The sequence below is a fragment of the Orycteropus afer genome, unplaced genomic scaffold (assembly GCF_000298275.1).
Source record: "Orycteropus afer afer isolate SDZICR_OR568_19922 unplaced genomic scaffold, OryAfe1.0 scaffold00024, whole genome shotgun sequence".
Lineage (NCBI taxonomy): Eukaryota > Metazoa > Chordata > Mammalia > Tubulidentata > Orycteropodidae > Orycteropus > Orycteropus afer.
In genome coordinates this window covers 14,355,993-14,383,888 of record NW_006921611.1, presented here as the reverse complement: position 1 = coordinate 14,383,888, position 27,896 = coordinate 14,355,993, and the positions used below count along the sequence as shown (strand labels likewise).

General features: G+C 38.0%; 1 protein-coding gene across 1 annotated transcript in view; it reads left to right on the top strand.

Annotated features, from left to right (window-relative positions):
* Nucleotides 1-25,498, top strand: part of RNF170 (ring finger protein 170) — a 32,672-nt gene extending 7,174 nt beyond the window's left edge. The window contains exons 2-6 of the mRNA XM_007935038.2: nucleotides 2,785-2,860; nucleotides 5,235-5,343; nucleotides 22,149-22,222; nucleotides 23,105-23,215; nucleotides 25,229-25,498. Of these exons, the coding sequence (XP_007933229.1) occupies nucleotides 2,785-2,860; nucleotides 5,235-5,343; nucleotides 22,149-22,222; nucleotides 23,105-23,215; nucleotides 25,229-25,498 (640 nt within the window). The remainder of the gene's footprint in view (nucleotides 1-2,784; nucleotides 2,861-5,234; nucleotides 5,344-22,148; nucleotides 22,223-23,104; nucleotides 23,216-25,228) is intronic.
* The last annotated feature ends 2,398 nt before the right edge of the window (nucleotides 25,499-27,896 follow it).

Here is a 27,896-nt window from a genome sequence, read left to right as displayed (position 1 = left end):
AAAGTCAATGAGGAGATTTTGGCCCAATGTTAGAAATAACTTTTCAAATTAGATAAGGGGCTCCCCATTACTTGGATAGTATCATGATTCTCTCCTGTAATTGGGTCGGAGGTTGAGTTAAGTTGCTTGTCCATCTCTTCAAAGTTAATTAGCAGTTGTAATCGATTAGTCCAGGAGGGCATGAATAATTTAGAATTCAAACAAAGTAACCTTTTACATCTTTTCTATACTTTGATGTTTTTAGTCATTGTAATTAATTTATTTGAAATCTTTTAAAATTTGTTTTTCCTTCTTTTTAAACTATTAATACTAGCTGCCATTAATTGATATATCAGAAGCTAGTCAAAAGGGTCTGGTGTGGAGTTTAACCACAAACCACACAGTTTTGCATACTTTTAAACTTGGATTCAACAACAACGTAACTTGGATTCAAGCTCTGTCCTTGTCTCAGAGTTTAGGTTATGTTTCCTTTCTTCATATCAGAGATTTCTGGCTCCTTTCCAGGGCCACGTACAACTTAACTGGTTGGTGGTTTTGATTTGCCCTTTCAAAGTACAAATAAGGATCATAAATGCAGTAACAGCAATAAGTGTACTTTGTATATTCGAGCCACACTCTTCCCTGGCATCTTTCTTTTAACTTTCTTAAGTATCAAATACTCTGTCATTTTCTCATGGCTAAGATGAATTGAAAGAGCTCTGGTGGCACAGTGGTTAAAGCATTCGACTGCTAACCAAAAAGGTCAGCAGTTCAAACCCATCAGCTGCTTTGCAGGAGTAAGATGAAGCAGTCTGCTTTCATAAAGATTAAAAAAAAAAAAAAAAAAACACTACCATCAATTCGATTCTGACTCGTAATGACTCCCTATTGGTTTTCCAAGCCTGTAAATCTTCACAGAAACAGACTGCCTCATCTTCTTTCACGGAGCAGCTGGTGAGTTCAAACCATGACTTTCTAGTTAGCAGCCAAATGCCTTAATGACTTCACCACCAGAGCTCCTTCTGTAAAGATTTGTTGTTGTTTCGTGCCGTGGAGTTGGACGGACTCATAGTGACCCGTCCTTGGGTTTCCGAGGTAGTATCGCTAGGGAAGTATATTGCCCAACCTTCCTTCTGAGGAGTGGCTGGTGGATGTGAACCGCCAGCCTTCTGGTTAGCAGTCAAGTGCCTTAGGCACTGGAAACCCTGTGGGTTTTACTCAGTCCTGTAGGGTCACTATGTGTCGAAATCGACTCGGTGGCAGTGGGTTTGGTTTTGGTTTTAAGGTGACATATATCCCAGATTTTCTAGGCTAGCTTTCATTCTATTTTAATCATTCCATAGTCTTCTAGATTTTTGTTTCTGTACTTATAGCTGCCAATCACATTTAATAACCTGCGTTATAGCCAATGTTCAGAAGCTTGGGCAATTTGTTCTTACTAATGGGATGGTTATACAGTGGCTTTTCTAATACTCTACTAAGAATGACCTTATCTTCTTTTTTTATGGAAAGAAGCCATAAGAAAGACTGCCCTGGTTCATTCCTGTATTCTCAAAAGTCTCCATTAGCTTTCTCCAATGAAAAGAGTAGTTTTTCAGGCTCAAAGGATAGAGAAATCCTGTTTGGCTAGGTATTTACTAGTATTTACATGAGGTAATTCCTTGGGTTGTTCCTTGGTAGATTGTTTTCATATACAGACAGCCTTCTTTCATAGATCATTTATTTAGTCGTAAGAATGTATCATATGTAAAAATAAAGAAACAAAAATTAAAGGGCTTAAACAGAGTTCAAGTAATTTCAAAGCATTTATATGGAGCTTCTAGTTATTTGACTTTAAATTGTTTCTCTGTCCTCTCTGGTTAAATTTTGTCAGTTTTCTTTTCTAAAATTTGAATTTTTTTCCTGAAGGTAAATAATTATAGAGTGGATTTCTTTAGTTTTTCTTCTCCCATTGTTGTTGTTGTGTGCCGTCAAGTTGGCCCCGACTCATAGCAATCCCTCCTTGGGTTTCCGAGGCAGTATCACTAGGGAAGTAGGATTGCCCAACCTTCCTTCCGAGGAGTGGCTGGTGGGTTTGAACCACCAGCCCTCTGGTTAGCAGTCAAGTGCTTTAGCCACTATGCTACCAGAGCTCCTCTTCTCCCATTAGGATATTGATTTAGAGTTGTTATCTCTGTTGGATATTGGCTCACCCAGAAAGAAAAGGCTCTTCTACAGAGTAAGGCTGGGATTGTGTGGACTTCTAAGTTTCAATGCTCACATGTCCCATCCCATCTGTTTATGTTAGCCACTCATTTCTTGCCATTGGTTCTCTATTTTAATTGTTAATGTTAAGATATTAGTAGTAGGGTTTGGCTTTTCTATATTGCATCATTTTAGTTTTTGTTTTTCTTTTATCTCCCCTCAAGAGTGAAAAGTTGAGAGAGAGGACAAATTTGATGTGGAAAAGTGGTTAAATGCATAATATGTAGAATTATATAGCTGTTTACTTTGAAGACATTTCACAAGTTAAATGTGTGAATTGTCCTTTATATTATTTAAAAGTCTGCAATTAAATAAATCCCCAAGGTACTAGGCCCCAGAAGTTCATCATTTGCTATTTAAACCTGGTATCAGCCAGTGATCAGTGATCGTAGAAGAATGCACCACAGAAGAGCCCAGAGTAGTTTGGTCTTAGAATTGGAGTGAAGTCATATGCCATCATTTATATTTATTAAGTTACCAATAGTTCTCAGTTGAAAATTAGACCTAATTATAGAAAATTGGCTACCTTATATTCAAAGTTCATTATATTTTATTCAACAGAAATGTACATCAAAACATTCACCCGGAAAACCAAGAGCTAGTAAGGGAACTTCGGGAACAACTTCAAACAGAACAGGTATTGTTGTTATAAACACATGCTTTTATATGTGGCATAGAGGATATAATTCCCTCTGCACATGAAATCATGATGAAACATTAAGAAGTTGTTTTTGAAACCAAGGCTGCTTTCCTGGTTTAAATTACCTCACCTTATCCTGTAAATTTCAGGTTAGGCAAATAAATACCTAGTCTTAATCTATTCAGATTTTTTCATGTTTGTTTTTTAACTCGTTTTAAAAGACTGCAGTTTTTTCATTATTAATGTGAGGAAATAATCACTGTCTACTTGCCTTCATGAAATGTAGTGGAAAACTATTCTTTCTGGTGTATACTCCCTAAGACCTATGAAAAAATTTCCAGAAGGGATGACTCTGTTTTGTTTTCTTCAGTGGTCAGCACTAACAATACTAGTTAGCCAAAGAAGAAAACTTTTCTCCTTGGCCTCTTTGCTTCTTACCAGATGAAATATCTTAAGAACCAAAATGTAATATACTTTATGAAGGCTGGAAGAAATTGCATATGGTGGGTGCACTTTCATGCTGGGATAGCTAACATGAAAAATCAAGTACTGAAAACTTGCTTTCCTACCCACCAAGCAAACTTTAGTTCCAATGAGAGTTTTATAATTTATCTATTCACCAAATATTTATTGAGCATCTACCATATGCCAGACACCGTCCTGAGCATTGGGAATTCAATTGTGAACTAAACAGACAAAAATTGCTACCCTCATGGAACTGTAATTAATTGATACAAGAACAGTTTAAGCATTAGGAGTAGAACTCTGTTCCAAAATGATTGTTATCAATAATTCAAGCTAGTTAAGTGATTTACAGTTTATCAAGTGGTTTCACATACAACATTTAATCATCAAACAGCCAACTTGAAAAATAAGGAAACTATTATTATCCACATTTAACATATTAAATGAGACTTGCACATATTCATACATGAATAGACCCAGCCATGAAGGAGTCCCAGATTGAAGTGGATCTTACACGTCTTTGCCACTGTCCTATTTGTCTATCTCAACCTTCGTAGGCTTGGCATTTAACTCTTGGAGTTAGAATAAAGCTAGTGACTTCATCTACTTTGGGCTGCTCAATAATACAGTCACCAGTCACATGTGACTAGTTAAATTACTTAAAATTAAATAAAAAGAAAAATTCAGTTTTTTAGTCATATTACCCACATTTCAAGTACTCATTAACCACATGTGGCTAGTAGCTACCATGTCAGACAGTGCGGATAATAATTTCCACTATTGCAGAAAGTTCTATTGAACAGTGCTGGTAATTTTATTTTTGTCAATTTCTAGAGAATAATAATGAGGAGAAAAGGTAGTAGCATTGAGGGCATTAAGAACTGTCCATTTTCTTTTTTGCACCTTGAAAATGGACATAAAAGACCATATCATCAAGGTGTGACCTTGGCTTGGAGAATACTCTGGTATTTTAGGAAATAAGAAATGTCAGTTATGGCTTATTAATACTGGCTGATAAAAATCTTTGGTTTTGTGCATAGTTAAGAGTATTTAATATTTAGCAAATTTATTCTTTTTTTAAAAAAAAATAACTTGATGTTTTTATACTGCTCCTTTATTTACCTAACACCTGCCTGTGTGCTGGGTGCTATAAAAACAGTTTTTGACAAATGTATTTTTTTTTAACAGATGTACATTAAGTACTAGCACTAGGTACTTTTCTAGGTGCTGGGGTCCTACAGATAAAAGTCCCTGCCCTTGTGGCAGTCGTGTCCTAGAGGTTTCTCTAATAACTGATGCATCTTGTACTCGTGCTTCTACTCAGCATTCCTACTAGAATCACAAGAGTGATGTATCTAAGAAACATACTGAAATTTATTCATCTAACTATGTGAAAGGATTAAGTTCAAGGTGCTAGTACTCTTAAATTTTTCTACTTTTAAAACAACCAAATATTCTCTGAAAATTTCTCTCTGGTCTCTTGTGAGGTACATGCAACATTTGTCAGGAGGAAATGTGAAAAATGAAAAAGAGCCAATACTTAAAAATAACTTCACACTTCTTATGCTTCTGCTTATCCATTAGCTCAGTCTTGTACATAACCAATCACTCAATAATTGACTCATTCCAATAGAGTAGAAAAGAAATTCCTGAGTTAATCCAGGTTTTTATCTTTAAATTGCCCTTGGGAAGGAAGGTAACAGACCAGCAGAAGTAAAGTAACAGTAGTCTCGTGACTTTTTCAAAACTAAAAGATCTTTAACTATTGCGTGTCTATGTGTGATTTCTAAAATTTGGTGGGGAATATGCACTGTTGGATGTATTTCTAAGAATAATTTGACAGGAAGATAAATTTGAAAGCCCTATGTGTGTCATGTGTGAATACGTGTGTGTGTTTTCTCATCAGGATGAACCTGCTGCTGCTCGACAGCAGTTCTACACTGACATGTACTGTCCAATCTGTTTACATCAGGCCTCCTTCCCCATTGAAACAAACTGTGGACACCTCTTTTGTGGTAAGCAAACAATGCCATGCTTGGTAAAATGGCTATTTAGATAAAGTCCCATACATGTACAAAGGCTGGATCCCTAATTTTCCCTTTTTCTTATTTTGTATCTCCTGAGCTCATTTCACTCAATCCAATCCTTATTGCTCAATACTTTTTGGTAGCTTTGTTTATGATTTGTCTTTCCCAGGGCAGGAAGGTTCTTCTCTCGAGAGCCCTGCCCAAGCTCTATTACGTCTTAATCTGAGTATAAAAGTACTCTACCTTTTCTTTCTTTGTGATCTCAAGAGAGTTGATAAAAATGAAAAACCTGGAGCATACAGTGGGACAAGAAAAATATAGTGATTTCATTTACTTAGTATCAGTAAGAGATGCTTTCTATACTCCTCTTCCCATGGCTTCTCCTGGGCTTTCAGAAAGATTTCATAGAGAGTAATGAGTTATCACATAACCATTGTTTGCTATGCTTATATGATATTGAGAGGGTGGTGGTCAGTTATTAAAAGACTGGGCAATCTACTTCCGTAGAGATACCACCTCGGAAACCCAAGGAGGGGTTGCTATTGAGTTGGAGTCGATTTGATGGCCTTGAGTTGAGTATTATATGCTGAACACTTCATCTTATCTAATCTCATAGAAACTGAGGTTCAGGTACTAAGAAACTTTACAAAGGATAACACAGCTATTAGTGACAGAGCCAGGTTTTAAACCTAGGTTTATCGTTGAGCCCTATGCTCAGTTCCGCTTTATGATTGGTGGCTTACACAATGGCAAACACTCTGAGGACTAAGTGTGTCACTAGACCTATTTTTTATTGGTAATATTTCTTTATTTTGAACAGCTGTATTCAAGATAGGGTCCTAATTATTCCTTTATGTGGAAACATAAAGACCAATTTTAAATATAGTGTACAATGATCTTACAGAGCCCTGGTGGTGCAGTGGTTAAAAACAGTTGGCTTGCTAACTGAAAGGTCTGTGGTTCAAAAGCACTAGTCACTCTGTGGGAGAAAGATGTGACAATCTGCTTACATAAAGATTATAACCTTGGAAACCATGCTTGGCAGTTCTACCCTGCCCTGTGGGGTCACATGAGTCAGAATCAACTATATGGCAATCAGTGGCTTTGGTGTTTTGGTTTATACAACGATCTTATAAATTGCTTTCTCACCTTTGTATGTTTTGTCTAACTGGCTTCATCACATAGAGTTCTTAGGGAAGGTGCTGTTGTTAATGCTGCCAGGGATGACATAAGTATTTGAAATCCATGCATGGTTTTCTGCATGTTGTGTTTGTTTGGTAAGTATTGACCAGTCTGAGTTTTGCCTTATCCATTAATTTCAACCTCTTCCCTAAGTTTTTGCCTAAGTAACCAACAAATTCTAAACATTTATTGCACTTTCTATCTTCAGTTGTCTGTTGAAAATACTAATGAGCAGCAAAATAATGAAAGATCAGATGGGGAGAATCAAAGGGCCATTAGAGAAGGCAGATCCTTGGCACAAATGTCCCTACTCTCTACTCCTAACCCTCAGGTAGTTGTTTTGAATCGATCTGGCCCTCTTTTCTTCTGAGCCTGGATGTGGCCTCAATCATCCTCTTAACGCAGTACTCCAGGCAGGTGTTAGTAATCAGCGAGGTATGGTAGGCAAGATGAACTTTATTTGTCAACCCAGGCTTAGGTAATTTTCTAATTGGATAACCCAGTCAATTGAAAGATGGCTGTATTGTGTTCTTGTTTTTACCTCTGGGTCTAAGGTAATAGGGTAGATTGCTTCTGATATCCTGTTGTCCTTGTTGTCCACTTTTATTTAGTGTCTGTGAGTTCAAAGGGTTAAAAAAAAAAAAGCTAATTATTCAACTTCTCAATAAATAGAAATCTGTTTCTTTGAATAGCAGTTCAAATACATGAATACCATATACATCAAGAGTTCTTTAGTTTAGGTGCTATGTATGGAACTACTGTTCTATTTCATTACAGTGAGTTAAGAATAATAGTAGCAGGCACCATCTCATTTTCTTTACTTTTTTACTTTTATATTTTATTTTCTCTCTTTTCCTTCACCCAAGTCAACATGCATCCATCCTCCAGCCAGGGGCCTGCCTCTCCCCCTCAGTGGCAACCATCAAAGAAATACCTCTCCTCTGGTGAAACCCCCTTCTTGACTCTCCACAATAGTGTTTCCATACAGCACCTGCCCCCTGTGATCAACTAATTTCACGTAGCGCAATGGGCTCCAAGGCTATACATGCCATGTGATGCCTTGCAGACTCATCCCACTCTCCAACTCTGTGCAGCATTCCACTGTCTGCATATACCATATACTCCTCTGCTGATAGGCATCAAGGCTGCCTCCTTCCTCCTGCCACTGTGAATAACCCTGTGATGAACATGGTCATGCACGTATCTGTGTCATGGCTCCCACCTCTCCAGGACATACAGCCAGCAGTGGGATTGCTGGATCACATGGCATCTCTACCTCCAGCCTTTAAAGGAAGCACCACATCACCCTCCACAGTACCTGCACCATCTTACAGTCCCACCAGCAGTATATGAGGGCTCCAGTCTCTCATTACTCCTCCTAGTACCCATTATTCTTTACCCTTGAACTTTTGCTATCAGTACTGGGGTGAGACAACATCCCATTGCTATCCTGACCTGCACCCCCCAACACACTGTAGCCAGTGATCATGATCATCTCTTCATGTGTTTGCCAGCTGCCTGAATGTCCTTCTTGGTGAAGTGCCTGCCCATCCTTCAATTGGATCATCTGTCTTCCTGTTGCCAAGTCATCAAGTATTTCCACAAATTCTAGAGATCAGCCCCATCTGACAATGCCACCAAAATCTTTCTCCCAGTCTGTGGTCCTCCTCCTACTCCCTTGGTGATATCCCTTAATGCACATAAGTGTCCAGTCCCTAGGAGGTCCCAGCCATCCACTCTGTCCTCTGGTGCTTGTGTGTTTCCAGTCACATTTGATAGTGTATTCATGCCCTGTATTAGGGTCCCCAAGTCTATCCCTTTCTTTCCTCAATGGTGTCCATAGTTCTAGGTTTCACATTCAGATCTTTGATCCAACTTGGGCTCCTTCCTATACATGGTATAAGACAGTGGACATCCAGTTTTGCTAGCATTTCCCCTTTCAATAAGTTTTAGCCCCCTGTCAAAGATTAGTCATCTCAACCCTGGTCCTCTGTTCCATATGTCTGTTGTTGCACCAGTACTAGGCTGTTACAACTACTGTGACTGTACAGGAGGTCTTGAGATCGGGGAGTGTGAGGCCCCCCCAGTCTGTCCCTCCTCGTCAGCAGTGTTCTACCTATCTGGAGTTTCCCTCCACCCCCAATATAAAGTTGACGATCAGTTCTTCCATCTCCCCAAGAAAGATGATGGAATCTGGACCAGGATTGCACCATATCTGGGAAGCTCCGATACCTTCATGATGTTATGCCCCATGGCACTGTCCTCTCTCCATGCAGGTCTCCCCTGGTATCCTGCAGTACTGTTCCGTAGCCTTCCCTGCACAGGCCTTTTGTGTCTCTAGGTAGACTTATTCTAAGTACTTCATCTTCTGGTGGTTATTATAAATGATACTGCTTTACTGATTTCCTTTTCAGAGGCCTTTTTGCTAATGTAAAGGAGTCTGTCTGATTTTTTTATGTTGATGTTGTACCCTGTCACTTTGTTGAAACTATCAATTAGTTTCATTAGTTTTCTTACTGAGTCTTTGGGATTTATAGAAAATCCCAAAGATGTATAAGATTATATCATCTGCAAATAGAGTTTTACTTCTTCTTTGCCAATTTGGATGCCTTTTATTTCCCTTTCTTGCCTAATTGCACTAGCAAGGACTTCCAATACAGTATTGAGTAGGAGTGGTAATAAAGGGCATCCTTGTCTGGAACATGTTTGTAAGAGGAATGCTTTCTGTCTCTCCCCATTGAGAATAATGTTGGCCATTGTTTTTTCTACATGTGCCTTTAATATGTTGAGGAATTCTCTTCTATTCCTATTTTGTTCATCATTTTAATCAGGAATTGATGTTAGATTTTGTCAAATGCCTTTTCTGCATCAATTGATAGGATCATGTGGTTCTTTTCCTTTGTTTCATTTATGTGACAAATTACAGTAATTGTTTTTCTAATGTTGAACTGTTCTTACATACCAAGTGTGAATCCCACTTGGTCATAATTTATTATTTTGTAGATATGTTATTGGAGTCTGTTGGCTAGGATTTTGTTGAGAACTTCTGTGTCTATGTTCATGAGGGATATTGGTCTGTAATTTTCTTTTTTTGGTGGTGTCTTTGCCTGGCTTTGGTATCAGGGTTATACTTGCTTCATAAAATGAATTTGGAAGTATTTCCTCTTTTTCTATATTGTGGAATAGTTTGAGTAGAATTGGTGTCAGCTCTTCTCTTAATGTTTGGTAGAATTTGCCAGTGAAGCCATCTGGGCCAGGATTTTTTTGGTTGTAATTTTTTTTATGACCTGTTCATTTTCTTCTTTTGCTATTGGTCTGTTCAAATTTTCTAGTTCAGACTGTGTTAGTTTAGGTAGGTGGTGTGTTTCTAGAAATCTGCCCATTTCTTTTAGGTTTTCAAATTTGTTCTAGTACAGTTCTTCACACACACACACACACAAAACAACAAAACTCACTGCCATTGAGTCAGATCTGACTCATAGCAACCTCTCCTTGGGTTTCTGAGGTAGTATTACTACAGAAGTAGATTGCCCAGCCTTCCTTCCGAGGAGTAGCTGGTGGGTTTGAACCACCAGCCTTCTGTTTAGCAGTATCCTGATATTATCCTTTTTATTTGGTTGGTTCTGTTGTGATGTTGCCCATTTCATTTCTTATCTGTGTTATTTGCATCATCTTCTTCATTCAGCTTGCCAGTAGTTTCTCGATTTTATTAATCTTTTCATAGAACTAACTTCTAGTCTTGTTGATTATATTTATTTTCTGTTTCATTTATTTCTGCTCAAATACTTATTATTTCTTTTCTTCTGGTGACTGTAGGGTTTTTTTGCTGGCTATTTTTCTAATTGTTAGAGATCTTAGGTTAAGGTGTTCAGTTTGTCTCTTTCTTCTTTTTTTGACGTGTACATTTATTGCTATAAATTTTCCTCTGATCACTGTTTTTGCTGTGTCCCAAAGATTTTGGTATGTTGTGTTTTCTTTCTCATTTGATTCAAGGAATTGTTTTAATTTCATTTTTAGTTTCATTTAGTAGTTTAAGGTGGATGTTACTCAATTTCCATGTGTTTGTGTTTTTTTCTGTTCCTTTTCCTATTGTTGATTTCTAATTTTACAGCATTGTGACCTGAGAAGATGCTTTGCAATATTTAGATGTTATAATATTTATTGAGGTTTGCTTTGTCACCTAACATACAGTCTATTCTGTCAAATGTTCAACGCATGCTGAAGAGACTATATATTGTGCTGTTGTTGGGTGAGGTGTTTTATATATATGGCCACAGGGTCAAGTTGATTGGTTGTATTGTTTACTACTTCTATGTCTTTGTTGAGTTTCTTTCTAGTTATTCTATCCTTCATTGAAACCAGTGTATTAAACTCTCCTACTATTATTGTGGAGTTAACTCTGTCTCTTTTCAATTGTGTTAAAGTTTGATTTATGTATTTTGGGGTTCCTTGATTGGGTGCATTGGTATATATTATGGTTATGTCCTCTTGTTCTATTGATCCTTAAATCATTCTGTAAATCCTTCCTTGTCTCTTATGGTGATTTTTGTCTTAAATTCTATTTTATCAGAACTTGATATTGCTACTCCTGCTCTGTTTGCCATTTGCTTGATATTTTTTTTCAACCTTTGATTTTTAGTCTGTTTTTGTCTTTGTGTCTAAGGTGTGTCTTTGTAGACAGCATATTGATAGGTTATTTTTCTTATCCCTTCTGCAACTCTCTGTCTTTTGATTGGTACATTAATCCATTTACATTCACTGTAATTATCAACAAGTATGAACTTACGGCTATATTTTGTTATGTGTTTTTTTGTGGTGGTGCTGATTACTTTGTTCTATATAATTTTCTGTATTAAACTCATTTTGTTTATATATTTTTTTATCATTTCTTTCATTGCTGTTAGTTTTCATATTTGCTAAATATTTGTACTTTTCCTCTTTTTTATTTTGATAACAAGGTTTATTAATTTTTTTGAGGTTACCCTGTGATTTATTACTTTCTTCTTAAGTCTCTAAAGGTCCATCCTGTCTTGAAATTGCCTTGACTTCCTCTCCATCTGGAAGTTCTGTAACTGTTGTTGTTAGGTGCCAAGTAATCTCTGACTCACAGTGACATTATGTACAACAGAACGAAACACTACGTGGCCCTGTGCCAGCCTCATAATCCCTACTATACCTGAGCTCATTGTTGTAGCCACTGTGCGAATCTATCTCATTGAGGGCCTTCCCCTTTTCCATTGACCCTCCACTTTACCAAGCACGATATCCTTCTCCAAAGAATGGTCCCTTTTGACAACATGACCTAAGTAGATCAGACAGAGTCTGGCCATTCTCACCTCCAAGGAGCATTCTGACTGCAGTTCCTCCAGGGAAGATTTGTTAGTTCTTTTAGCAATCCATGGTACTCTCAGTATTCTTCACCAACACCACAACTCAAAAGCATCAACTCTTCTTCAGTCTTCCTTATTCACTGTCCAGCTCTCACATGCATAGGAGGCGACTGAAAATACCATGGCTTGGGTTAGGTGCACCTTAGTCTTCAAGGAGACATCTTTGCTCTTCAGTACTTGAAAGAGATCTTTTGCAGCAGATTTGACCAGTGCTATATGTTTTCTGATGTTGTGACTGCTGCTTCCAATGGTGTTGATCGTAGAATTAAGTAATATGAAGTCTTTGACAACATCAATCTTTTCTCCATTTATCGTAATGCTGCTTACTGATCCAGTTGTGAGGATTTTTGTTTTCTTTATTTTGAGGTGTAATCCATAGTCCAGACTGTAGTAAGTACTTCAAGTCAACAGTAAGTACTTTGAGCCATCCTCACTTTCAGCAAGCAAAGTTGTGTCGTCTGCATATCACAGATTTTCAATGAGCCTTACTCTAATCCTGATGCCATGTTCTTCTTCTTATAGTCCAGCTTCTCGGATTACTTGCTCAGCATACAGATTGAATAAGTATGGCAAAAGGATATAGCACTGATGCACTTCCTTCCTGGTTTTAAACCATGTAGTATCTCCTTGTTCTGTTCAAACGATAGCCTCCTGGTTATACAGGTTCCTCATGAGTACAATTAAGTGTTCTGGAATTCCTATTCTTCTCAATATTACCCATAATTTGTTATGATCCACACAATCAAATGATTTTGCATAGTCAGTAAAACACAACTAAAAATCTTTGTGGTATTCTTTGCTTTGAGCCAAGATCCATCTGACATCAGCTATGATATCCCTCATTCCACGTCATCTTCTGAATCCAGCTTGCATTTCTGGAAATTCTCTGTCAGTATACTGCTGCAGCCATTTTTTAATTATCTTCAGTAAGATTTTACTTGTGTGTGATATTAATGATATTGTTTGACAATTTCCACATTCTGCTGGATCACCTTTCTTTGGAATGGGTACAAATTCTGTGGGATCACCTTTCTTTGGAATAGGTACAAATATGGATTTCTCCCAGTCAGTTGGCCAGGTAGCTGTCTTCCAAATCTCTTGGCATAGCCTAGTGAGTTCTGTAACTACACTCTTTATTCCCTTCTTTTGCTTTGTAGTTGTCTTCATTTAAAAATTCATGCCTCTGGTTCCCTGTTTTCAGTCTTATAAGTTTATTTTACTTTGGGTACTTCTATATCTGGGTTGGTTTCTAGGTTATGTTGTCATGTATGTTGACTGCAGCTTGTTGTCTGCTGTTGTTGATTCTCCATCTGAGGGAGTCCCTTTAGGATCTCTTACAAGGTTGGTCTGGTCTTTACAAATTCCCTTAGTTTTTGTTCATCTTGAACTGTCCTGATTTCATTATCATAGGAGCAGTTTTGCTGGGTGTATAATTCTTGGTTGGCAATTTTTATTTCAGGGTTTTATATATGTCATCTCATTGCCTTCTCTTCTGCATGATTTCTTATTGGTTTCCCTTTATAGGTAACTTCACTTTTCCCAAGCTGCTTTCAGGATTTCTTCTTTGTCTTTGGTTTTGGAAAGTTTGATTATGATATATCTTGGTGATTTTTTTTGTGGGTCTATCCTGTTTAGGGTTCACTGAACTTCTTGAATGCATATTTTCTTGTCTTTCATCATATCATGGAAATTTTCTTCCAACATAACTTGGACAGTTTTCTCTGTGCTTTCACTTGCTTCCTGTTCTAGAATGCCAATCACACATTGCAAAAAGGGCATAGGAGTGGCATCTTCTGAGCTCCTCTAACTTCACAAAAGGGAGACAGAATCACCATCAGCAGCCCAAGGCTTATTCCTATGAGGCGAGACATGCCACCACCCTTCAGCGATTTTACCAACTCTGACACCTACTGTCCTCCCACAACACTCATTATTTCTCTACTGGGTTCAATAATTTGTTGCAGTGGCCACACAGAACTCATAGACAGTACTCATGATTATGGTTTATTAGGGAAGTAACAGGCTACAACTCAGGTTTAGGAATGCTCTCAGGATATAGTTCTTTGAACAGGAGAGTCTCCCCTCTGTTGTGCCCTCTGGCATGGTTCTCTGGCCCTTGGCCTCTCGGCCTACTCGAGCAAGTGTTACAGAGCTCTTTTAGCTCTGCTGATAGCTACACCTAAGTGTATCCCACTCCACCAGCAAGCCTCTTGGCCAGAGGCACTCAGCTTTCTTGCTCCAGGGGCCAACAGGCCAGCCACTCTGTCTTGTGCCTTGCAGTTCTTCAGCTGGTAGTCTCTGCTGGTCTTCTCTTCCAAGGAGGTCAAGTGCAGGGCTCTCAGGTCCAAGGATTCACTCCACCCCAACTCCAGCTCTTCAATAATAGAAGCAGTGAGATCCCCACTTCTGCCTCTAGGCTCATTTTAGGCCTAGCAGAATGACAAAACCAACTAGTCCCCAATGTTAGAGTCCCATACACCTTATTTGCATAGTCCCACTCATTAATCTGGTGGGAGTCACAAAGACTGGCTAGAAAGCTATACCAAGCAATTCACTGTACCACACGTAAATTATTGCTCTTGATGGTGTCGGTGTCTCACATCTTAGCCTTTTTTCATTTTTCAAATTTTTTTTTCTGATTGCTCCCTTAGTGTAGTATTGAGAGATTTGTCTTCAATTTTGCTAATTCGTCTTCCATTGATTCATTTTCTATTCCTTTGTCCTTCTACTATGTTTATATTTTTGAAATCTTATTATTAATCTTCTGGGTTTCTATTTCCTGTTTTTGTATAGTTTCTAATTTTTCTTTTATTTTCTCAGTTCTTGTATTTTCTTCTAAATTCTTCTAGAGTTTTATCTGTGTTTTCTTTAATTTTGTCAGTATTTTCCTTAATTTTGTCTGTGTTTTCCTTGATCTGTCTCTGAGTCCATTGAAGGTACCTAAATATAATTCTTTTGAATTCCTTATCAGGTAGTTCTAATGCTACTTCTTCCTCAGGAAGGTTTTCTGGGTCTGTATCCTGCTCCCTTGTTTGTACTACTTTATCTTGCTTATTTCTGTGAACTGGGACTGTCACTTGTTTTTGAGAAATTGTGATGTTGTTTTATTTGTTTAATTGGTGATTGTATGTTGGTGTGATCTGCCCAAGTTTTCTGTATTTGTTTTTGTTTTGATATACCCAAGTGAGTAGGCCTGGGGTGCTACTATATTTGCTAGTTTGGCAGCACTTAGGCACTCACCACCTGTCACCTGGTAGGTGTGTGTTTTGGTTACTTAATGGGAGCTCTGGTAGCATAGTGCCTAAGGCGCTTGACTGCTAACCAGAAGGCTGGCGGTTCAAACCCACCAGCCACTCCTTGGAAGGAAGGTTGGGCAATCCTACTTCCATAGTGATACTGCCTCGGAAACCCAAGGAGGGGTCGCTATGAGTCGGGGCCGACTTGACGGCACATAACAACAACAACAACAGTGCCACTCTGACAAGAATATACCATAAATGGGACGGCCTTAACAAACAGGAGTTTATTCTCTTGCAGTTCAGGAGGCTAGAAGTCTGAGTTCAAAGTGCCAGGCTCTAGGGGCTGTGTGAAAGCCTCTCGACCTTGGGCTTCAGCTCTGCCTCTTGCTCCCAGCCCACTGAAGCTAGAGGCATCCCTTCACTCAGGCAGCTACTGGCTGGTGAGGCTAACAAGCCCAAGGTCAACAAATACAATGGCACAGTCCCAATGTTACCAACCCACATGGCAGGCCATTCATTCAAGTCCTTTGTAAGTCCCAAGGTCGGCAGAGCTGCTGAACAAAGACACGGCTACATGCAGGGTCCAAGCATGCCATAAGCTAGAGACCGGTCGCCTAGGCTTCTCCTTACATACAGGAAGCAGACCACATCCCTAGGGCAGCTATTCAGCTGCTCACAGTAGATTCCACTATGAAGTTGATTACCAGTCTCATCATGGGGAATACTACAACCAGCTGCCCAGCTACTCAACCAGGCCTAGCCAAGTTGACACACAAACTTAACTACCACATTGTAATAGAAAATGAGAATATGTGCACAGATCTGTTTGGTGTTTGAGTAGAGCAGATGAGGGTGGGTTCAGCTGGTATTGGCCACTGTTTTGTTGATCAGTTAGTACAGAAACAGGTAATGTCCCTTGCCCAGTGGATCAGGCTGCAGGAGGTGTGGATGTGTTCAGGTCCCGTGGGTATGATTGCTGTCTCCTGCCAGGTGGGTCAGAAAAAAAAAACACCACCAAAAATAAAATAAAAACCAGGGAAGGAGTCCCTGCTGTCCCAAAAAGCAGCTGTGGCTAGGTCACCTGGTCCCCAAAAGAGTTCCTGCCATCCAAAAAGGCAGCTAGGTATAGAGTACTTGGTTCCAGAAGAAGTTCCTGCTTCCCCAATAGGCGGCTGGAGGATGGACTCTGGGTTTCAGAACAAGTTCCTGCTTACCCAGAGGAGTTCTTGCTGGCCCAGAAGATGTTTTGGGGCAGGGCAACTGAACAGGACACAGTTCCTGCTAGCCCCAAAAGGTAGCTAGGAGCAAGGTGCCTGGTTCCAGAAGGAGTTCCTGCCAGTCCCAAAAGCAGCTGAGAGCTGGGCATCTGGACCCAGAAAAAGTTCCTGCCAGCCCAAAAAGTGGCTGCAAGCATAGCATCTGCCCCAGAATTTGTTTCTTCTTCCCCAGAAGTTAACTGGGAACAGGGTGCCTGATCCCACACAAGTTCCTGCTGGCCCAGAAGATGTCTGGGGGCAAGGTACCTGGACTTCAAAAAAGTTCCTGCTGGCCCAAATGGTGACTGGGAGCAAGGTGCCTGGTTCCAGAGGAGTTCTGCCCTAAAGGTATCCCAAAAAACAGCTGGGTGCAAAAGACAGGCATATGAGTTGAATATTTACCTGAGGTAGATACACTCCTTGGAGAGAACAATCATGGGAGAAAGAAGAGTGGCTTATGCACAGGGAGACAGCTCAGGGGGCAGGAGTGCATGGAGGAGGACACAGGGAGAGGTAACTATCAAGAGGAAGTGGGAGGGGAGTTGTTGCATTGTGGTAAATTGTGGTCAATGTCATGAGACAAAGTGTATGTGAACTGCTGTATGGAAAGTGAATTTGCTCTGTAAATTTTCACCCAAATCACAATTAAAAAAAATATATATATAGCTGGGTGTAGAGCACCTGGTCCCAGAAAAAGTTCCTGCTGGCCCAAAAGGTGGCTGTGAGCAGGGTGCCTAGTCCCAGAATCAGTTCTTGCCTGTCCAGAAGGCAGGTGATAGCAGGGTACCCAGTCAGGATGGAATTCCTACCAGTCCAGTAGGTAGTTGGAGGTAGGGGATGGCCACACGTCCGTTCACCAGGAGAGTATGAGATACAAGGGGAACAAGGGGAATACTGCACCTTTCCGGTCACCAGCCACCCGTGTTGGTGCCTGTGCAGTCCTTGGCAAGCAGAGCCAATTATCAGGTTGCTGCCTTGATTGGAATGCTGCTTGCAAATATTCAAAATAGCTATGCTGTTAGGCCAGTCGACAGTCCACATCCCTCTTTGTCTCCTGTTTTCATTCAGTTTCTTCTACTAGTCAGTATTTAATCCACTTCTTTATCCTTCTCATTAATGCTTGGGGTTCCAGGATTATCATATATATATATATCTATCTTTCGATTGGTTTCTTATTTCTTTGTTGTAGAGGGTCTGTGTAGCTTGTCTGCTTGTTCCACCATCTTGCCAGAAGTCTGTCCCCACACATTATTTTACTTAATTTCCAGCAGTCTTTTGAGGACTTTTATTAATCTTATTTTACAGATAAACAGATTTAGAGACTGTGACCCAGATTAAAGTAATCCAGTCATCTCTCATTCAACCATCCTATTTAGGTGGATAAGGAGCTCTGGTGGTCCTGTGGTTAAAGCATTGGGCTGTTAACCAGAAAGTTGGTGGTTCAAACCCATGAGCTACTCTGCCAGAGAAAAGATGAGGCAGTCTGTTTCCGTAAAGATTTACAGCCTTGGAAACCCTGTGTGACAGTTCTGTTCTGTTCCGAGGGTCACTGTAAGTTGGAATTGACTCTATAGTGGTGGATTTGGTTTTGGTATTTAAGGATGTCTATCTGGGGAAAGTTGAAGAGCAAGAAAACATAAAGCACATCATAGCTATGTGTATAAACTGAAATGTTAGATTTGCTGGATCATAGCTTTTCAGTCCAGTCCAGTGACCATTACATACATCATTACAAAGGTACTTATACCCTAATTTGTAGAACAGAGAGAGATGAGAGTAAATTAATATATTTCAAAATACTTGAGTTCTTGGGTGAAAAGGTGGAGATAAATGATTATAGATGGTAATATTAATAATTTCAGTTTAATAAGGTTAACTTTTCCTGTAGTTCCTATATGAAATTATTTTGCTTAAAGTAATTAATTAGTAAATATATCAAATTAACACAGCAGTCTATCAGAGTAGATAAAGATATCAGACAAATATAATTAGGGCAGCATTTATTTCTGCTTCTGGTGTTTGCTTTTGCTGTTCCTATAACCTGGAGTATCCTCCCTCCTGTCTTCTGACTACCCAAATCTTACCCATCCTACAAAGGTTAATTCGAATCCCCTCTCCTCTCAAGTTACACTCTTTCGAATGCATCCCAGAGAGTTGTCCATCTCTGTCCTCCTTTTGTACTTAAAGTGAGTAATACACAGTTCAAGATTTAACTACTTCCTAATAGCAGAAAGGAGCTCTGGTAGCATAGTGGCTAAAGCACTTGACTGCTAACCAGAAGGCTGGCGGTTCAAACCCACCAGCCACTCCTCGGAAGGAAGGTTGGGCAATCTACTTCCGTAGTGATACTGCCTCGGAAACCCAAGGAGGGGTCGCTATGAGTCGGGGCCGACTTGACGGCACATAACAACAACACAACAACAATAGCAGTGAAAGGAGCTCTGGTAGTATAGTGTCTGAGGCACTTGACTGCTAACCAGAAACCTGGTGGTTCAAACCCACCAGCTACTCCTCGGAAGGACGGTTGGGCAATCTACTTCCGTAGTGATTCCGCCTTGGAAACCCAAGGAAGAGGTCACTATGAGTCGGGTCTGACTCGATGGCACATAACAACAACAGCAGCAGCAGTGAGTTTGGTTTTGGTTTAACTGATTTAAGTATGTCACCTTGGTCTTTTCAATTTCATAGTCCTAGTTTGCTCTTAATTTTGGATACGTTTGATCCAGAAGAATCTAGACTTAGGGAAACAGGAGGTCGCCAAGGCAAGAATAGGAATATAGAGAAGATGCCTGGGGTTAGAAAGGAGATCAAGAAGTACTATTGTTGTTGTTATTGCCGTCGAGTAGGACCCGACTCATAGCAACCCTCCTTGGGTTCCCGAGGCAGTATCACTACGGAAGTAGAGTGCCCCATCTTCCTTCCGAGGAGTGGCTGGTGGGTTTGAACCACCAGCCTTCTGGTTAGCAGTCAAGTGCCTTTAGGCACTACGCTACCAGAGCTCCCAGAAGTAGTATAGTTCAGATTTAAAATTGGGCCTGGGTAGTGGGTAAAATAGGTTCCTTCAAAGAAGAAAGTGAATTAGCCCTTCAAATGCCAGAAAGTATTTAAAAATATTCCTTCTTCATCTGTTATTGGCCTGAAGTTTAATGCTTATATACTTAGCTCACCTTCTACTTTTGAGGTCACATAAACCCTTCCTTTATGCTTTATTGCCCACCTTTACCTGTTTTGCTACTTAAGAGTACCTTTAAAGAAAAAAATAAAACCCATCCTGTGTAAGAATTGGTATAATTAGTGAACTACCCAGGCCCAATTTTAAAGCTGAACTGTAGTACTTCTGATCTCCCTTCTAACTCCAGGGATCTTCTCTGTATTCCTACTCTTGCCTTGGTGACCTCTCATGTCCCTAATTATAATTAGTATAATTATTTTAGGATAGGGAGCAAGTAATCTTTATATCTTTTGTTCCCTTGCTCATATGATTCAGTTATTATTAGTTGATACTTCAGTAATTTGTTGTTTAGGTTGGTTTTTTTTTAACTCTTACAGGAAATTAAAAAAAAACATGTTTTTGTAGCATATATTTTAAATTTAGAGCAGAAGTTCATACTGTGATTTCATGGCTCTCATGTTTACAATGGTGTTTAATTCATTTTACATTAAAAAAAATATGTAGTATTTTGTTTGGCCTCACAGCATCCTGTTGTTAATTAAGACAGTTAATGAGTGTTTGCTTTTTTTTTTTTTCAAAGGTGGTAAAATACGTATTACAAAAATTCCATTTCAGCCATTCTTAACTGTACAATTCAGTGACATTAATCATAGCCACCATGCTGTGGAACTGTCACTACTGTCCATTCCCAAAGTTCTTCATTATCCCAGACAGAAACTCAGTACTTTTAAGCACTAACTCCTCACTCCCCCCTTTACTCGGTCACTGGTAACCACTAATAAACTTGCCTCTCTGCGTTTGCCTTTTCTAGGTATTTCTTATACAGGAGATCACGTATTATTTGTCCTTTTGAGCATAATGTTTTCAGTGTTCATCCATATCATAACCTAATCACGATTCCATTTCTCTTTATAGCTGAATAATATTCCATTGTATGTGTACCACATTTTGCTAATTCATCTGTTGATAAGTATTTCGATTGTTTCCAACTTTTAGCGATTATGAATAATGCTGCAGTGAGCCCCAGTTTTCAGTTCTTTTGGGTATTTACTTAGGAGTGGAATGTGGGGTCACATGGAAATTTCATGTTTAATTCTTTGAGGAATGGCCAAACTGCTTTCCACAGCAGTTGTACCATTTTACATTTCCACTAGCAATGGATGAGGGTTCTAATTTTTTTCACATCCTATCAAACACTTGGTGTTCTCCAATTTTCTGATAATAATCATCCTAGTTGGAGTAATAAGGTATCTCAATGTGGTTTTGATTTGCATTTCACTAATACATCCACCATTTTTGCATGTGCTTATTGGTTGTTTGTATATCTTCTTTGCAGAAATGTCTATTCAATTTTTAAACTGGGTTGTCTTTTTGTTGTTGAATTGGTATCTTTATATTCTGGAGCACTGGTGGCGTGGTGCCTAAGGCATCTGACTGCTAACCAGAAGGCTGGCGGTTCAAACCCACCAGCCACTCCTCAGAGAGAAGACTGGACAATATTTCCATAAAGATACCGCCTTGGAAACCCAAGGAGGGATCACTATGAGTCGGATTTGACTAGACGGCAGTGAGTTTGGTTTGTTTTTTGGTTTTATAGATTCTAGGTATTAAACCCTTATGAGATACATGGTTGCCAAATATTTTCTCCCATTTTGTAGACTGTCTCTTCATTTTCTTGGTAAAGAAGAGACACAGAAGTTCTTAATTTTGATGAAGTCTGTTTTGTCTTTTGTTATTCATCCTTTAGGATGTTTAAGAATCTAAGCATATCAGAGAATCCTTTGTCAAAAACTAAGCCCTGGAAGCATTAACCCTATGCTTTCTTCTAAGAGTTTTATGGTTTTAATTCTTACATTTAGACCCTTCATCTACTTTTGAGTTAATTTTCTTGTATGAGTCCAGCTTCATTCTTTTGCATGTGAAGAGCCAGTTGTCCCAGCACCTATTAAAGATACTTACTACTCTTTCCCCATTGAATAGACTTTGCATCCTTGTTACAAATCAGTTGACCATAGATGGATGGGTTTATTTCTAGACTCTTGGTCCTAGTCTGTTGAGTTGTGTATCTGTCATTATACCAGTACCACAATATTTTGGTTACTGTTGTTTAGAGTATATTTTAAAATCAGGAAATGAGTCCTCCAACTTGATTCTGCTTTTTCAAGATTGTTTTGATTATTTGGGGTCCTTTGGAATTCCATGTATCTTTGAAGATTGGCTTTTCCAATTCTACAAAGAAGGTTGCTGGAATTTGGTAGGGATTGTGTTAATCTGTAGACCACTTTGGACAGTACTGGCGTCTTAACAATATTAAATCTTCCAATCCATGAACCCAAGATGTCTTTCCATTTAGTTAAGTCTTTTTTTCATTTCTTTCATCAGTGTTCAATGACTGGGAATTTTACTAGATTTGAATTTGCATACAATTTTGAGGAGTTGGTTGAATGAACTAAGACATATTTTAAAATAAAGTGAAACTGTTAAAATATTCAAGTATTTGAAATGTACTGAGGATATATGGACTTTAAAACATCAATATTGTTTTTCCCATTAGGTACCTGCATTATTGCATACTGGCGATACGGCTCGTGGCTTGGAGCCATCAGTTGTCCAATCTGCAGACAAACGGTAATTTTTATATTCAAAAAGCATCATTTATGCTAGTCAACTTTATTTTTATAGTTTATCAAAATTTTTAATTATTTTGATACATTTAGCAGAACTTTACTTATCCAAAGCTTCTATGATGCTGCTCCATTCTTTTTTTTTTTTTTTAAATCCACCTTTAGGACATAAACTCAAAAACAGGGGGAATTCTATTTGAGATCCTTGTTGTAGTAAGAAAAACTGATAAATGAATCTCCCCAACATTCTAAGAAGTCTTTGTAATAATACCAACAGAATAATAACTAAATTAACTAATTAGGCATAAAAACATTACCTACATATATTACTGTTGAAAAAAAAAAAATTCCTTTCTTATTTCTCTTAAATCTGCCCTCTTCCAGCAAGGTTCCAGATAATTTGAGAATTTGTCCCTGTCATAACATAATCTTTGTATTATGATTGATAGATTCAGAGATATTTCAAATATTAGTGAGAATAAGGATAATTTTAATAACCTCCCAAAAGAAAATCTCTAAATTTTTCTCTCTCAAAGTGATAGCAATGTATTTTTGTCTCACTGTGCTCCTGAATGTTTTCTCACCATTCTTGTATCTTCAGATACCTGATCTACTGAATTTATCCATAGTGTGGACAGGAAAATATTAGAACTAGGGCTTAGATTTGGAGTCCCATTTTATTTTATAAATGTTCAGATTACACTTTGCAATGTAGTTTATTGCATGGCAATAATATTGTAACTTACCTTTTTCCCTGTGAACCTTTATTATAGAAATGAGTAAAATATAAATTCAGACATTTCTTCATCATAATCAGTAGTAACACAAAATAGAAAAAAAGAATAATACAGAAAGAAGGTTTAACAGTTTTTTCTCAAATATACAGGTAACTTTACTCCTAACAGTATTTGGTGACGATGATCAATCTCAGGATGTTGTGCAATTGCATCAAGATATTAATGATTATAACCGAAGATTCTCAGGGCAGCCCAGATCTGTAAGTAATACAGCAGCACGTACGAAGTTAGAGGGAGCCACTCAGCTTCACTTGTGAAGGGAGGTTTACCAACAAGTATTCTTTGGCTATGAAAAATCCTATTGCTTATGTGTGTTGGGTAAAATTTTTAGATAATTGTTGTTGTTGTTATGTGCCGTCGAGTTGGCCCCGACTCATAGCGACCCCTCCTTGGGTTTCTGAGGCAGTATCACTACGGAAGCAGGATTGCCCAACCTTCCTTCCAAGGAATGGCTGGTGGGTTTGAACCGCCAGCCGTCTGGTTAGCAGGCAAGTGTCTTAGCCACTATGCTACCAGAGATAATTACCCTTCCTCTTTGTTAATCACTGAATTATAGTTTTCCAAGGACTACACTTTTCTTTCTTAAAACATAACACTATGAAAGTCTTTCTATGCAAAAGAAACCAGCAAAAAAAGCAATAGGAAATAAAAAAGGGAGGGAAATATAAAATTATTAACTCCTATGTGATTCTAAAACATGGTTGTCTTGTGGGAAAACTTAACAACTGAGAATTATAGAGGAACTTTTACAATTGTTTTTCACTCTGTTTTCTACCCTCCCCTCCCCAATCTGAAATGCTTCTTTAAGTACCACAGGCTAAAAAAGTCTTTTTTCTTGCCTTTCTGTTTTGCATGTCCTCTTAGTTATTCAAAATCATTCTATTTTTAAAGAACACGAACTTCTATAGTTGATCTCCCTGCCCAAAGAAAGCATTTGATAAAACTTGCCAAATTTTGCTGACTCATTCCAGTTTTCTCAAGAATCTAACAAAGTAATTCTAGAAATATATATATGACTGCATATGTACTTCCAAAACCAGAATATACTAAGTATAAATTTATATGGAAAGCTTAGACCTCTCCTCTGATCTTCAGACTTTGTAGATCCAGCTGCTTAATTTATAGCTTCACTTGGATGTTCCCTAAGCATCTCAAACTTCCCATGCATAATATTGAATTCCAGAGGCCCTCCCAGACTCAGTGCATTCTTTTCTCAGTTAGCTTAGTAGGTGGCAGACTGTCCCCAGCCCCACATTTACCGAAGCCAAAACTCTGGGTGCTGTCTTTGCCTCCTCTCCTTCATCCTTTCTTCTGATCTGCAAATAAGTCTCACTACTTTTTTTCTTTTTTGGGAGTCCTGTCATTTTTACCTCATAAAGATACCCTGAATGGTTTGCCCCTCTCTTTCACTGTAGCTGTCATACTAGCCCAAGATGCGAAAATTTATGTTCATTTATGTGTAAACCTAGTGATTCATATGTTTCTGTATATATTCACAAACTTAATCATTTTTATAAAGGGAAGGCCTAGTATTCAGAAAATATTTGTGGCAGTTAGTAATTTGCTTAAATCCAAGCTAAGGAGAGTAAGTGTTTTATTTAAGAAGAAGTCAGTTTCATAGCTACACTGCTGTTCTTAGACTTTCAAAGCCATCAAAGGTGGTAAAGTTTAGATGTGTCTTTAATATATAAATATTTGTATATTGTCTGGCAATCTATAAAGGTCTTTCTGATACAAAATCTCATTTAGTTCATAGTAGTCCTTGTGGCACATAAGTAAATTGTCAGTTTATCTCCAATAGGCTAAACAACTTTCCCTAAGGCTATAATAACTGATTGACTTTGAATTAAAATTCAGATCTGATTTTAAAACTGACACTCCAGCCCAAACCTCAGACTCTAATCTTACAAACACTAAGTTCTTGGTTTAGTTTATTTCATTAATCAAATTACAGATGGCTTGAGTTATACATTACCTTATCTCATATTTTAGGCTTGTTGACACTTAAGTTGCTGTTAAATTATCTGCAGTAAGACTTCTTTTCATAACCTAGTAGTCAAAGAACTATTCTTAAATAAAATGGATTAGAAAATATGTTGTTGAATCAACTACAGACTCAACTGAGTTGTTCTGCACATTTTAAGAAAATTACATTATTTTGAAATCTTACACATTAGATACCAAATTATAATATTTGTTTTTCTCCCTACCAGATTATGGAAAGAATTATGGATCTACCCACTTTATTGAGGCATGCATTCAGGGAAATGTTTTCAGTCGGGGGCCTTTTCTGGATGTTCCGCATCAGGATACTACTTTGTTTAATGGGAGCTTTTTTCTATCTTATATCACCTCTAGATTTTGTACCTGAAGCCTTGTTTGGAATCCTAGGCTTTCTAGATGATTTCTTTGTCATTTTTCTGTTGCTTATTTACATCTCTATCATGTATCGAGAAGTGATAACACAGAGGCTAAATAGATGAGACAAAAATGGGTTTAATGTTTATTAAAATATTTGAGCTAGTATATAAAATCAAACAAACGGTTCCATGGCATTATAAAGTGTCTGAATATTACCTTACAAACTTAAAACCACAGTATGATAGACATTTGATTATCATTTGATAAATGCCTAGCAATATATAACTGGAATTTTAATGTATTGCAGGTTCTAATATTAAATTTAGAATTATAATTGTCTTGAATCTGTGTTGTCTATAAAGTCTCTGGAAAAAATATGGAACTGCATAAAAAGGGATGTTTTCATATCTTTTTGATATAAAATGAAAAATATTTCCCAGAACTCAGATTAATTGGATGTATAGTAAGATACTGTTAAATGTAGTTTATCCAATATATTCTCCTTAATCGATATCTTTATAATAATACATAGCTACGAAACTCATCTAAATATTTTTGTTACAATAAAATATTGTATTAACACTGGGGAAAAGTCAGTATTTCCTTTACTGTTAGCTAAGTTTTGTGCATTTGGAGCAGTTCTCCTTTTCCATCTTGGCATAATTCTTTGTTATCAGTTGCAAGTGAAGGAAGAAACTTGAACTTCATAATTTGATTTTATATTCTGGTTTACAGAACAAGTTGTAATCAGGAGACTTAATAAGATGAAAAGCATTTATCTCCAGTCATCACTCTTGATGTTCACAATTGTGAAAATTAAACAAGAGTTTGGTCCTTTTGTAGGATTAGCCTATAAAAGTAACTTGTAAAGAGAGTACTAGTAAGAGTCTAAAATCCTAGTTCAATCATTTATTTATTTGTTGCATGGCTTCAGGCCAAAAAAACCTTCACCTGTAACATCATGAAAAGGAAGAGTGATGCTGCAAACACATGGTAGTTCAATGCGTTTCTGAAAGTAGATCGTCACGGTTGTGAGCATCAAAGCCCTTGGGAGAGTTTTAGGAACACTATTTAAATTTGACTTAAAATTACCAGCTAAACGTTAGCAACAGAATGGACAAATAGGATTGGTTTTCTATTCAGTCAAAAAACTTGTATTACTGTCTGTAGATGGCAGCATATAGCCCAGATTATGTCTAAAAAACATTGTGCAGAAAGCCAGTATGTCAGACATGACTGAATAATAAAGTTACCTTGTTTTTTCCTGATGATTATGGCGTAAGTTTCTAATGCTCTCTTTTATAATTTGCAGTTTAAGAATGACAAATATTATATGATCCATGTTCACGTCATCTGGCATTATTCATTAGTACATTTAGGACAGCCTGGTATAAGGTGATGGCCAAAAGCCAGTGTTTGCTTTCCCATCTACAATAACTATTAATACTATCCATTAATTAGTGATCCTTACCTTGTGTAGATAGTGAAATAAGAGAAAATCCATCAGATTTTCTAAAATTAATTAGATTAGCCATCAACCAATGAATGACATTCTGGATGAAATACCAGTAACTCTTTTCTAACTTGGGCCTGACAAAGCTGTTGCTTATTATAGAGGAAAACAGTAATAGTTAAACATAGTACATTATAGTTAAAACAATTGCTCACATATTTTTTATATTATTCATTGGCCAATTCTGTGAGGAAGGCAGGGCATCACTTTCCTTTTCATAGAAGAAATCCTCATGTTATAGATGTAAGCTTTTTTTGCCTGAAGCCATACAATAAATAAATGATTGTACTACAATTAGACTCTTAGTAGGAGTCTTCCATAGGTTGTTTAGGTAGAATTTTCTGATAGTGAAGGTTATTAGAAAGTGGGGAGCAGAAGAACTGAGGGGTCCCCTGGAAGTGTTACAGATTACATTAGTCCTTCATTGCAGTAGGATAGTTTAGGTGTTTCTGAGAGGGAAAGGTCTAAAAACAAAACACATCAAGACTTCATGAATCCTGATCCTATACTTCCAAATTGAATGACTAATTGGGTGGCACACACAGTTCATAGACAAACAGTATAGTTGCAGTCACCACTTGAAAACAAATTAGTGAGTTTGTCACACAGCATTTACCTGTATAGAAATGCATTTCATACCAAATGTAAATTTGTGATATGGCTATAGCAGTGTCATGTTTTGAAAGGATTTTATTCTCTGTATTCTGCTCCAAGTGTCGTATTTATGGTTATGATCATTTTATTGTAATATTTTAAAATTCCTTCTAAGAATTTCCTAGTACAGCTGCCTTGCACCCAACTTTGTTACATACAAAAACAGTGTATGATCTGAAGTCCTATTAAATTGGGAAGGAAACGTGCTGACATCTCAGAATAGACCTACTTTTAATGTCATCTTTATCACTGGCAATAAAGGCAGAGGGCATATGAGAGAGCATATAAAGCAAGTAGAGTCAATCAGTATTTTAAATATCATAGTAATACTTCCGTGATTTCAAGTAAGATCA